The sequence below is a fragment of the Notechis scutatus genome, chromosome 1, assembly GCF_049901735.1.
Source record: "Notechis scutatus isolate UNSWTSFEM ecotype Mainland chromosome 1, rNotScu1.2, whole genome shotgun sequence".
Lineage (NCBI taxonomy): Eukaryota > Metazoa > Chordata > Lepidosauria > Squamata > Elapidae > Notechis > Notechis scutatus.
In genome coordinates, this window is record NC_142009.1 from 274,100,920 (window position 1) to 274,114,420 (window position 13,501).

General features: G+C 38.5%; 1 protein-coding gene across 4 annotated transcripts in view; it reads left to right on the forward strand.

The window, feature by feature from the left end:
* The window catches only part of RGS6 (regulator of G protein signaling 6), a 230,516-nt gene that overhangs the window by 153,268 nt on the left and 63,747 nt on the right, over positions 1-13,501 (forward strand). For all 4 annotated transcript variants that reach the window (XM_087951618.1, XM_087951617.1, XM_087951619.1 and 1 more), the window contains exons 4-7: positions 1,493-1,543; positions 4,535-4,641; positions 6,697-6,748; positions 10,312-10,376. In XM_087951618.1, the coding sequence (XP_087807744.1) occupies positions 1,493-1,543; positions 4,535-4,641; positions 6,697-6,748; positions 10,312-10,376 (275 nt within the window). The remainder of the gene's footprint in view (positions 1-1,492; positions 1,544-4,534; positions 4,642-6,696; positions 6,749-10,311; positions 10,377-13,501) is intronic.

Below are 13,501 nucleotides of genomic sequence, written 5' to 3' on the forward strand. Positions count from 1 at the left end.
AACAATCTCTATCGCTTGGTTGCTGCCAGTGATAGATGGGGGAAAATTGTAAAATATGTTCCTTCCACTTTACTCAGAAAACTCCTGACTGATAAGAAATCATATGGAAAAACAGAACTGATGGGAAGAGTTCATATCTATAAAATGGGTCGCATGAGGTTTAATAAATAAGTAAAATAAGAAAGATACACAAAGATATCTCCATGGCAAGCCCTTGGAGCAGGGAACCAAGTCACCACTTAGCATGATGAATGGAAGGGCCCACTGACTGCAACTGAGGCAGAGGGAGAATAGAAGTGCCCCCAAATTTGGAAAAGAGAAGATCACAAAAACAGCCTTGTTGAATTAGACTGGCCTCATCCACCATTATGGCTGTGGAGGTTCACTGGTATGGCATGTATATGGCAGCTCTTTCCCTATTGTCTCCAGGCACTCTTGTACTCAGTAGGATGTTGCCTGGTGAACCATGAATTTTCCTTTTTGCAAACTCTCAATAAATAATTCTTGATATCTTTTATTTAATGTTTTTTTTTAAAAACTCTTGCTGTGAACTGTTGGCAAATCTTGCATCAGGGCATTATTACTCTGTGAACTAGTGTGGGAGTTTCATTGTTGGAATAATGTTAAGTTTTGTTTTTGTCTTCCCTAAGCAATGGTATATGGGTTTTGCATTTAAAGATCAGATTCCATCTGGGTTCCTATAACATGCTAAGCAGAAAAAACAACTGCTATATTCATTCATTCATTCATTCATCACATTCACCCATCTTACCTAAACAACTCTTTTCACAGAGCATGTGGAGATATATCATTAATATTTACAAGCATGCGGAGATATATGACTGAAATATAAGTGCATTTGTGTGTATGACTGAGACTCAATTTGGTGTAGAGATTAAGGTGCTAGATTATAAACTGACTAGAGACTATTGAGTTCTAGCCCTTTATGCATGAATGTTGGACAGTTCAGTCACTCAGCCCAATTCACCTCACATGAAAAACAGAAAGTAGAAAGCAAGATACATTTCCCCTCAAGTTTTACTAAATAAAAGATGGGATCTAACAACATTATCACTAAAACAATAATAATGCTAAGCCCAAATAAATTCAGTGGCAAAAATTCAGTCACAAAATACGTTAAAACAAGCTCCACAAATCAAGTAGTGTAATCATTCTACTGAGTTGTGTGAACCCTGCCTCTGAGTCAAATGGCTTTGAGGAGTCCCTTGTTAGACATGGCTACATATATTCACTTGAATTGAAACAGGGATATTATTTAAGAATCATTTAATTCCAATGATGAAACTGAGATGGAGTTTGCAGAATTATGCATATTATGGATAATTGACTACAGAAGATATGACAGCAGCAGCTCAGCTAGAAGAATGAGCTTTCTCCTGAAAATTATTTATCAGTTACGTATAGTTTATGTTATGCTTTTTAACTCTCTCTCTCATTCACTCTCTGTCTATCTGTCTTTCTTTCTCTTCAGGAGCTGACATAGTACAGTGGCTTATGAAGAATCTCAGTATTGAAGATCTAGGTAATGCATTCATTGAATTCTAAGGAAGCATTATCTTGAGGCTTGTCATTATAAAATGCTATGGTAAATGTTGTGATCTGAAGCTGAAAAATCATTTTTTTATTTAGAAGTTTTGATTGGAAAGTGATTCTTGAAATGCTAAGTTAGATCCCAGAATGCACTCTTCTGGAATGTTCTTCCTTATCTGGACAGGAAAGCTAAGTGAAAACAGAAAATACCAATCACATACTGCAGTACATTCTTAATAACTTTGGAACATTATTACTTCAAAATATGAACTTACTTTTAAAGATTGAGGGCAGAAGTTTCATTATTTTCCAAGGTGCTATTTATTTTTCTTTTTACTTTATTCCTCTTTTGAAAAAAAAAAAATAGAAACTTTATGGGGGAAGACTGGAGCTTTTAAACTCATTCTATATAGCTGCACTTTAATAAAGCATGTAGACTGTATTTGCAAACGCAATAAAGCAGGAAATAGACTACATATAAAATATATAGATTTTTTTCTCAATAAAGACAAAAATTCAATTTTCGGAATACTATAACAACAAAAAATTAAAAATATTCTTAAAAAGCAGAAATTACTGGTGATGATGTCTCAGATTCAGAAAATGATAGTGTATAGGCAACATGGCAAAACATGTTGACCCTTGGTGTTTCCTAATTTTTCCCAACTTTTTCTCTCTCCTAAAAGGTACGGCTTTCTTGATATATTGATATATTTCTTGATAGATATATGTTCGATATATTGTATATTGAAGTATTGTGGGCCCACTTGGCAAAAGAAAGCTCAAGACCATATTGGTTGGAAACATGCGGAAGAGGCCTTCATCCTGCAGTGGGTAGACAATGGCTAGAAGGATGATGCTATGTCTTCTGACCTAGGCTTCCCCAACAGCATGAAGCCGAGTCCTCATCCCAATAAACCCCTTTTATTTAATTTACAGTGAATTCCTCTCCAGCAAGTCCTGGCCAAAGTCTTTTAAGATAGTTCACAATTGCAGACCTTTATCAGGCTTGGAGAATGACTAGGCTGATATCTTTCAGATGCCACAATACTTGGCAAGAATGCAGGAATGAACTAATTGTCTCCTGCAAAACCCCACTCCCCTTTCGCTCCTCTTTTATTCCCTATGGGAGGGGCCATTCACCGTCCACCTGTAGCTTTACTCCCAAGTCGACCCTTGTTCCTTAACTGTTCCCTTCATCTGGCAACTCTGTGCATGCGCACACTGGGAACAGGCTCCAGCTTCTGCCTCACTGATGTCCGACTCTGAAGGCAGCTGATAACTGTCAGATGGCCCTGGACTCTGGCTCTGATGCAGAGCACTTGTCAGAGCCTTCCTCAGACTCCGGGACTAGCCCATATTCCTCCCCAACTTCCTCACTGTCTGAATCTGCTGCCAGCTCCGCTGGCCACTGATGGGCCACAACAATATATTTGATATAGCAGAGTGCGGCTTTGCTCCGCATTAGGAAGGCTTCTCACTGGGTGGTTGAATGCATCGAGAAAGACACCAACGCAGGTTCTATCTTGGGTGAGCTGCCCCTCTCATAAGCTCGGGGAAGCTCTTTTATTAAAAACACACAGTGATACGTCACAAGCAGTGAAGTCTATCCAATCATTAAGTTACATGAGTAGGAATATTAGTGCACACATAGTAACATCCAATCACAGTTACATGGTCAGTTTAAAAAGTACTAAGTAGCAAATCAGCGCTTACATTCCAGTTATTTGCCCATGATGACGTGTTTGTTGATTGATGTTCTCTGTTCCTGGTACGCGCCTTCAACCTATGTGAGGCCTAGCCTGTACCGAAACTGTAGAAACTAATTTATTACTGCAGCAGAGGCCACAATTCAGACTACATCGCTATCATTGTTCTATTAAAAGTTTTATGGTTTATTTTGCTTTGAAAAGATACTTATGGTACCCTATTCCACCCAGTCAGGTAGGGAAGGTATGTTGTGGACCTGTCAGTTAACACTATCAGTTAAAGAATTCTGATTGGTTGACTTGGAGGAGGAGGAGACCTTCCCCACCCTATGGAATTCCTCCCCCCTCCAAAATGAAGCAGGCCCACACCGTCCTGGCCTTCCATAAAGAAATGAAAACATGACTCTGCAGACTTGCATAGGGAGCCCATAAGGAGCAGGCAGCCCTGGGCCTGGTTAGCACCCTGAAAGTCCTCCCTTCGCCTTACTTAATATTTATTAAAATTATTAAAATATTAATATTTATCCATTCATTCAACTTACATGTTGCCCATCTCACCTGGAGGAAATTCTAATAGTGTTTTAATCATCCCTTTAAAAACAGTTATCATTTATATGCTGTTTTTATATTTCAATATATTTTATTGCATACCCCCATACGTTACGAATATGTGCATTTATACCACTGCCATGAGAAGAGATCTCTCTCACCTTGTACTCCAGAATGATAAACATGCAGGTGAGATCTCAATTGGATTGCAGAATTAAAGGCCTGAGTGTCTGGACTCTATTAAGTTTCCAGATGGGCCAGATTTTGCTCCATCTCATTCACCTGCAACAAATGGTGTCATTTGGCCTCCTAAGTAGTCTCTTGTGCATCCAGCCATGTGAACATCCATTCGACAGAAATTGTTATTTGCCTTTGCAAGGATAGCCAAAGTGAAGCATCATTGCTTCACTTTTTATTTCTGGTATAAAGGTCTTTTTATTAGAAATGTATCATCCAGGTTCCTTTTTTGTTTGACAGCCTGTTAAGGGTGGCCCGTATGTTATTTAAGTAAGTGAATAATTAATATATCGTACTTGTGATGATTAACTCTTAATCCACCCCCAACACTGGGCTCAAAGCTGAATAAAGTGATCGCACTTCCATTTTGTTGAGTTTACCACTGATATCATCATATCTGGTCAGAAAATTCCTGCCACCCAAATTTTGCAAGTTGACTCCTGAAAAGCATAATTGTCTGACAGAGCTTGTGTGTGTGTGTTTTACAGCTGAATCAATACATATGGGAAGTCTCGTTGCAGCACAAGGATATATTTTTCCAATCTCTGATCACGTACTGACTTTAAAGGATGATGGGACTTTTTATCGGTTTCAGGTAAGAGATCTGTTTTCTCTACTTGGATTACAGACTAGAGAGGTATGTCTTTCCTTGCTGAAGTCCTCCCATTTCCCTTTTTTATGATGGAACAAATCTAGAATAAAGTACCCTATTGTATACCTACCTTCTCCTGACTGAATTCTTCCATGTGCTCAACATCACCATAGAACTGTTTGCCTTTTAATGTAACTGATTTACCTTGCTCTAGATGGTATGAACTTTCTATATGTTGTTAACCTTTTGGGATATTATCATGATAGTCCTGTTAATGTATTTTTTAACCTAAGATATGTTTTTTTTAAAGTAGAGATGCTGAGAATTGAACCTCAGACTTTCTGAAAGACAAATATATGTTTTATTTATTTATTAACAAATTTTTATTTTACTTATTCACTGATAATATATATTAATTAATTAATTAAATATATTTATATTTAGTAACAGAAGGTAACCATCCACTTTTCATGGGAGGTCAACCACTAGATAACAGCAAGATACAGAATATATTCCCAAATTCTTGGCTGCCATCTAATATTCATTTAAATTTTTGGTTGTCTAGTTCTCTTCTTAACCTAGATAATGTCATTTTTCAGAACAACCATGGCAGCTTTTTTTTAAAAAAAAAAATACTATAACATGGAAAGTAACATCATGGTCTTACATACGTTTTCTCTAGATCAGATATTCACATAGCAGGTACAATGGAGGAAAAGGTCATGTTTATGATTATTAAATGATTATTTTCTTTAATACTTCTCTTTGTTAGTATAAAGGAAGGAAAAGACTGGGAAATGCAATTCTAGGATCGTTTTCAGAAGAGATCATGGTGATTTGGTTTATTTCGTTTCATTTCATTATTTTATTTTATTTATTTTTATTTTATTAGATTTATGTGCTGTCCACCTCATCCAGAGTTGACACTGGGTAGCTTTCAAACATTAAAACTGGTAGACTTTAAAATGATTAAACAATAAATAGCAACAATAAAATAAGTACAGTTAAAAGATGGGGAGGAGGGGAGCTCGAAGTGAGGTGGAAGCTTTTCTTAATCCAATAAACCACCTCCAGAATGGTACACCCCAACTGGCAGATCCAGGTCTTCAGGCCCTTATGGAAGGTGAGTAAGGTGGGTACGCATATCCCTTTAGGCCAGGTGTCCAACCTTGGCCACTTTAAGACTTGTGGACTTCAACTCCCAGAATTCCTCAGCCAGCAAAGCTGGCTGAGGAATTCTGGGAGTTGAAGTCCACAAGTCTTAAAGTGGCCAAGGTTGGACACCCCTGCTTTAGGCGGTACAGTGTTCCAAAGGGGAGGAGCTATGGCAAAGAAGGCTCTTTTCCTGGACTTCAGCAGCCAAAATTCCTTGAGTGAAAGGGTCTGAAGCATGTCTTTTCTGCTAGCATAGGTGGGGCAGGTCAATCCCATTGGGGTGAGACAGCTCTTCAGATGATCTGGACTCTAACTATGAAGGTGATAACCAACACCTTGAATTGCAGCTGGAAGCAAATCAGCAACCAATGCGGTTCATGGAACAGTGGTGTAACATGGGCCACCAATAAGGGCCCCAAGAACTGAATTTTTTTGCCCTTCTTGCTCTAGGAAATGAATGAAGTAATAAACCTTTTTAAAGTGTTGTTGTTGTATCACATAGGAAATCAGGAGATATGAAACGTAGCTTGTCTGTGATCATGGGCTTCTTAATTCATCATAGAAGCTCAAACGGTAGCACTTCTTTTCAAAATTGCCTTTTTCAAAGTTGCATTTCAGCTGGTGGAAAATCTGTTAAAATGTGTTGTGATTTGTGAATTGGAATTATATGCAAAGGGCTGCAATCATACTGACCCTAATAAATAGGATGTTTTGGATGTGTATGGGCAATCACACCTATACAAAATTATTTTGAGTTTCTCTATTTCAAAACATATGCATTAAAATAATTAAGAAGAGGTTTTTTTTATTTCATTGAAACGTAAGCTGCCTAAATATCTGAAGGTGAATAGACACTTGAATACCTACATCTTTATGATAAAAGTTTTGTTTTCTGTTTTTCAGGCTCCATACTTCTGGCCTTCCAATTGTTGGGAACCAGAAAACACGGACTATGGTGAGACTCTTTAGTGCATCTTTTGAAATGTCACTTGTATAAACCCCTTGTCTCTAATAATCATTTTCCTCTAAAAGAAATTATAGAATAATATAATTGTAGAGTATTATGCTGACTGATGAACAGGAAGGCCTGGAGGAACGTTATCCATGGGGTCATGATGGGTCAGACACGACCGCGACTAACAACAACAAAATGCTGACTGATAATCCAAGGAGTTGTAATGCCAACTACGTACTGGAGAATGCTACTATATTTAGTTTCATGATATAAAAGTCAATAGTTGCTAGCATTTATGCACAGATGATGAGCAGGAATAATGCAAGCAGAATACCCTAGCAAAACATATAAAATGATTTTCTTTGAAGCTGCAATCCACTCCCTGTCCCTCCATTTTTAAACAACAGCCTGCTTGACTTGAAGAAGAGAAGGCCTTGTTATAGGCTGGACTTGAGCTGTCTGATAGCTGTGCCCTGGGAGTATTTGCCACCCATCTACTGGCTGATGGCTGAGAGGGCTGCACTTAATGGATTTTTGCTCCTTTGGGGAATTGTAAAGACCAGGGATCTGGCTTCTAGAAGAATGGGTACAGACTGGGAATCATGAAGTGTGACTATGAACTTAAGTTAGCCTTGACTGGTGAGAGCTGAATTAAAGAACAGTGGCCTAAGGTATGAGATGGTAGGTAAAGGTTCCCCTCTCAATATGTGCTAGTCATTTCCAGCTCTAGGGGGCGGTGCTCACCTCCATTACAAAGCTGAAGAGCCATCGCTGTCCGAAGACATCTCCGTGATCATGTGGCCCGCATGACTAAATGCCGAAGGTGCGCGGAATGCTGTTCCCTTCCCACCAAAGTGGTCCCTATTTTTCTACTTGCATTTTTACATGCTTTCAAATTGCTAGATTTGGTGGAAGCTGGGACAAGTAACAGGCGCTCACTCCGTTAAGTGGCACTAGGGATTTGAACCGCCAAACTGCCGACCTTTCCGATCGACAAGCTCAGCGTCTTAGCCACTGAGCCACCATGTCCCTGTGTGAGATGGATTTCTGTCTTTAAACATTGAAATATTTTCCATCATTTTGGTGTATGGGCTGGATTAGTGATTTTCACAGCTCCCTATGGAATTCTAGTTATATTCCACTGCTCCTTGCAGTTTTAAAATATCTGTAGAAAGTGAGGGATATCCATAAATTGGAGGTGCAGAGGAGACAGAGAGAAGACATTGGGGATAAAATCTAGATGGCTGCAAGTATTCACCCTCTCTGTCTTTATTTCCCCATTTCAAATGCCTGGTTGCCATGATTTCCCCATTTCAAATGTGGATCTTAATGCAAATACTAGCTCAATTCACCCTAAGACTTCATGCGTGGAAAACTAACCTGCAGATTTACAAAGTCCTTCAAGGAAAAAAAATGACAACTTGATGTTGATATGAATGATGTTTTTGATAAAATATTTATCAATCAAATTCATATAACCATGCATCTCACTGAAGGTGACTCTGGGCAGTAAATGGGAATCAATACATAAAAACAAAAATATGTACAATATAAAAGCTTTATTAATAAGTGAGAATACAATCCACAGGAGGGGGTGGATAAAAATGGCCACCTCAACAATGGAGCCATCTTGAGAGGTATATCAAGACTTGAAGGCCGATACACACTGCACCACAATCTAATAGTATAAGGAGATTTTCAATTTATGAGGCCTAAGAAAAAGAACAAGACATTTATGGCTGTTTAGTCTATCACATGCTCTCTGGACTTCTATCCCCTTGGCTTACTCAAGCAAGAAAAGCGGAAATGGTTTGGAGATTTCCAAAGACCAGTAAACATACAGTATTTTTTCCTTGATGGAGTAGTATCTTTGGATTTTAAGGAAGTGGTCTGTCCATCTCTGAAATCCTCCCTACATTCAGATATTTTCTTTACTACTATCCTGTCCAAAGCACCTCTTTTGCAGCCAAGGTGCATATTATATTATTGTGGAAACAACAATATTGATTGCCAATTAGCTACTGAACCTGTTCATTTAACTCTTGATATAATGCCCTAAATCACTGGAGTCCAGAATACCTGACAGATGCTCATTAGCTAAACCAGGCTAATTATTGCCTCAGGATGTTTGGTTTTATAAATTGCATTCTGGGGTTAGGGTAGGGTTAAACTCTCTGTGCACTACCTAGAGTCATGTTGGTAAAATTGCTTGAGGAATTTCATCTATGTGCAACTTAAAAAAAAAAAACCTAGAGTACCATTTTCTCAATATTTGCTAAGAGGCCTTCTTGATGGTGGCACCTCCATTCTGAAAATCATGAACACCTTTCAAAATAGCTCACACGGAAGATCGACCATTTAACCCAGGCCTTCATAAATATATTAAATAAGATTTGATATTATACCTTATATTTTTAGCTAGTAGTGTATTATTTCATTTAAAGTACCTGTGTTGCATTGTCTTTTTATACAATGTTTCTGCTTAGAATGATAGTATGGACAGTTTGGAGAAAACTATCATAAGTATTGTCCCTTATTTGTCCCTTATATTGTCCCTTATTTCTCTCTCCATGCATTCATCAGAGCTCTGGACAGCACCTTATAAGCATATCACACACACACACACACACACACACAGACACACACACACACACAAAAAATGCTGTTGTGAAACCGGCAATATCTTTATCCACATAGATCACATTATGGATAATTCTTGTTTAGTCTGCCTTGTTTAGTGACTTGTTTGCAGTTGCAGTGGTGATGAAATGTAACTTTGTGATCAGTCCTCACAGCTGCCACCTTTGCAGGTCCGTAAAGCAGAGGAAAACTGAAGATCCTAAGATCACAGTTTTGCTTAGTGACCTCTTCACTTAACAACTTAGTTGCCGATCCCAAATGTGGTTGCTAAACAAGGGCTACCTATGTAGAGAAGCATGCTGAGCATTTCAGTTTCAGCGGGCACATGAAACAGAGTGAGTGGAGACAACCTTAGGCTGTAGGATTGCATGAGGTCATTCAATTAATTCATTTATGTCCTTTGGGGTTCTTTTTCTATCCTCATCATTTTATTGGAGTGCATATCTCCTAAAAAAAAAAAAAAAACCTTATTTGCCACTCTTGGCCAACAACAGCTTCCCATACCTGGTCTAAGGGCCAGGTTTTCCACCCCTGATTTTATTCTATTCTGAACTTCATGGAAAGAATTTAAGTAAAGAGCTGTGATTGCTGTCACTAAGCAATGCAGTTATTTGACATTTCTCTTTACAGTCACATAATTTTGATAATTGGAACTAGAATTTCCATTCCTTAGTTAACTGCAGGTTTCAAATTGATTGAAACCTAAAATAGCCTCTTCAATTAGAGAAATGTGCAGTTTTCTCAATGTTGGATCTGTATGTATGAGAATGCCAATTGTTTCTTAGTAGAAACAATTCTTTCAGAAGGAGTTGTTTGATTCTCTCTCTCTTTTTCCTTTTCCCTTCCTCTCCCTCTCCTCCTCCTCTTTCTTCTTCACTTACCTTTAATGGTTTTATTTTGCTGTTGTTTATTTCTGTCTATAGCCATCTATCTTTGCAAGAGGACCATGCAGAACAAAGCTAGACTGGAACTGGCAGATTATGAAGCAGTGGGTATATTGATTTTAATATCCTCAAAACTGAATGTCTTCTGATGTTATATGGGCAGCATCATTATCTAAAATTATATTTATCTTGAAATTATACAGATGTTGGGGTGATATCAGAAAGAAATATGTTTTCCTTTTGACTTAGATTCGAATGGGGCAGGCATATGTTTTATTTATATTATGCCAGGGAGTTTAAGGTGGTTTACATGGAAGTTTACCCCTAATTTTATTCCTGCACAACAATCCCTTATGGAAGATGGAGAGGGGAGTAAGAAGAGTAAAAAAAACAGTCAATTCTGTGACTGAATGTGGACTTGAACTTGGATACTTTGCTGTAAACAAGTGCTATGACTTTTTACAACCCCAAATAACATTTTAAGAGTAAGATTATTGTGGAATTAGACCCTCCTTAATTTCTGCTAATTCTTGCTTGATTCCCCTTTACAAATGGGGCCATTCAAGGAAAAAAATCATTCTTATTTACCTATAAACTAGGTTTAATGAAGCATTTTTAAAAAGGTACTCAGGATGTTTCCACATAGATAACTCCAGTTCTTTCACCGTTTTCTACAAGATCTGGGGAAAATAATGTGCATTAAATAATTTTAAGTTTTCTTTATTGGAGTGACTAATTCTATATACTGCTTCAAAAGACTAAAGAATTATCAGAGTATAATGCTATATTTTTCATGGCTACTTAAAAAAAAAAAAACTATTCAGTTGTTTCTTGCTAAAATGCTAGGAACTCTTAAGAGTCCATTCTGCCCATTTCTCATTATATGACAATGTATATATATGATGTAATATAGAGGTATCAAATTCAAGGCATGGGGCCCAATCCAGCCCGGGGGTGTGTGCTTATAAATCTGGCCCATGGTACTCCCCTGGAAACAGCAAAGGACCAGCCCACAGTGTCTCTGCCAGCAAAAATGGAGCTTGGGAGTGCTGCGTGTGGCCCTCCTGAGCTCCATTTTTGCTTGGCATAGCACTCGGGCCACCACATGAGTGATGTTGAGCTGGCCACGCCCACCCTGGCCACTCCCACTGCCCCCCACTTCCCGAAGTCAAACACAACCCTGAAGCAGCCCTCAATAGCAACCAGGATGATTAGGGGACTGGAGACTAAGGCATATGAAGAACGGTTGCAGGAACTGGGCTTGGCTAGTCTGGTGAAGAGAAGGACCAGGGGAGACATGATAACAGTCTTCCAATATTTGAGGGGCTGCCACAGAGAGGAAGGGGTCAAGCTATTTTCTAAAGCACCTGAAGGCCAGGCAAGGAATAATGTATGGAAACTGAACAAGGAGAGATTTAACCTGGATATAAGGAGAAACTTTCTGACAGTGAGAACAATCAACCAATGGAACAGCTTGCCCTCAGAAGTTATGGGAGCATCATCACTTGAGACTTTCAAGAAGAGATTGGACTGCCATTTGTCAGAATGGTGTAGGGTCTCCCGCTTGGGTGGGAGGTTGGACTAGATGACCTATAAAGACCCTTCCAACTCTGATTATCTGTTATCTGAAATCAAATTTGATGCCCCTGATGTAATATAATTTTCATGGAGAGTAATTATGCTATTCAACATTGATTCAAGTGTATATGGTCACTGTAGACCACATTGACTGATGGCATCACCTACCAATGCAAACATTTGGAAATATTGGGAAAGAGGAGAAGCGTTAATAGCCCCTATGTTTTGGTGCCCTAGTCCTGTGCCTACTTGGCCTTAGCCAAAGCCAGTTATGATTATATTAATTATATAAAATATAAATCTATATACCATTGTAATGTATAAACCAACTCAGCACCTAAAGATTATTAGGTAGATTCAAAATATGTTATTGATTGCACTGATACTTCTCTTAATGTAGTCACTCATTTTTCAAACCATTTCTATATAAATGCAGCATCTTCTACAGTGCATTGACTGTAAAGGTTGGAGACAGCACCATTCTTGGTGTCTGTAACTAACATGTGGTTTGTCATGGCAAAAGATTATGGTCCAAGTTGGTGCTTTCCAGATGAGTCAAGCACAAATCTTTCTAGATGAGAAGGATGGGTGTTGTAGAACACCAGTTTGGGGAAGGCTCAGATAGTCTTGCTCTATTTCCAAATAGTGACTGCTGGATCAGATTCAGTGTGTCTAAGCTGAGAGTGATGTTAGGAGTTCTCCTTTGAGTCAATACCATCATCCCTCCAATCCCATCCCTGACCTCAATACTTGTTTGCTTCCAGGTAATCTGTACCTAGTGCCTGTTAAATGCAGTGGTGACTGATGCTTGCACAGGTTGACATGCATAGATGCTTAAATTTACATTCCTTCCCACAACCTGGGCAGAATTGCCAGTTGTTTTGAAATCAGCCAACCATTGTACATGGACAGTTTTGCACATCACATTGTAATTTTCTGAGTGTTTTTATTCTTGCGCCCGTATACTGTCATTATTTCCACACCATCAGCTGTTGAATTATGCAACTATAATTATGAATGTTCTCAACAAATCAACAAAAGCCTTATTCAGCATCCACAGTCACATCATGGTATATCCATAAAGGAGGCATAGCACTAAATTCAGTTCTCTTGCAAATATTAAGACTCGGACTCATTAATTAACACTAGCTAATTAGATCTTTTCTTCACCTCCACCCCAAACTGATTGCTCACATAATCAAGAATCATATCCGTACTGGTCTGTGTAAGTTCAGAGAAGAATGCCGTGTCTGTTTCACCATGGTTTGTTTTCAGAACACAAAATGCCACTTTTAAAAACATCCATACTTATGGCTGGAATGGAACTGGTTTTGCTTCTTTCTGTGCCACACTCTTCCTCTCTTTAACTTTTACTTAACTTTTATGTAAATTCATCACATCTCTGTGTGAGTCATTTCAAAAGTTTTATGCAGTAGACTGTGGATTTCACATTTTAACACTTAAGGTCTCGCTTCAGGTTGCTGAGCATCTTGATTCTTGTGGGAAATTGTACTAACCTAAAATCTTCCTGCCAATAATTCAAAGCATTCAGTTTATACACGTGGCACATAATGGATTTGTATCTTGAAAGGTAAATTCAATATTTCGCTATCCCACTGTGATGCCTGAATCAATTATTTTTACTCACCCC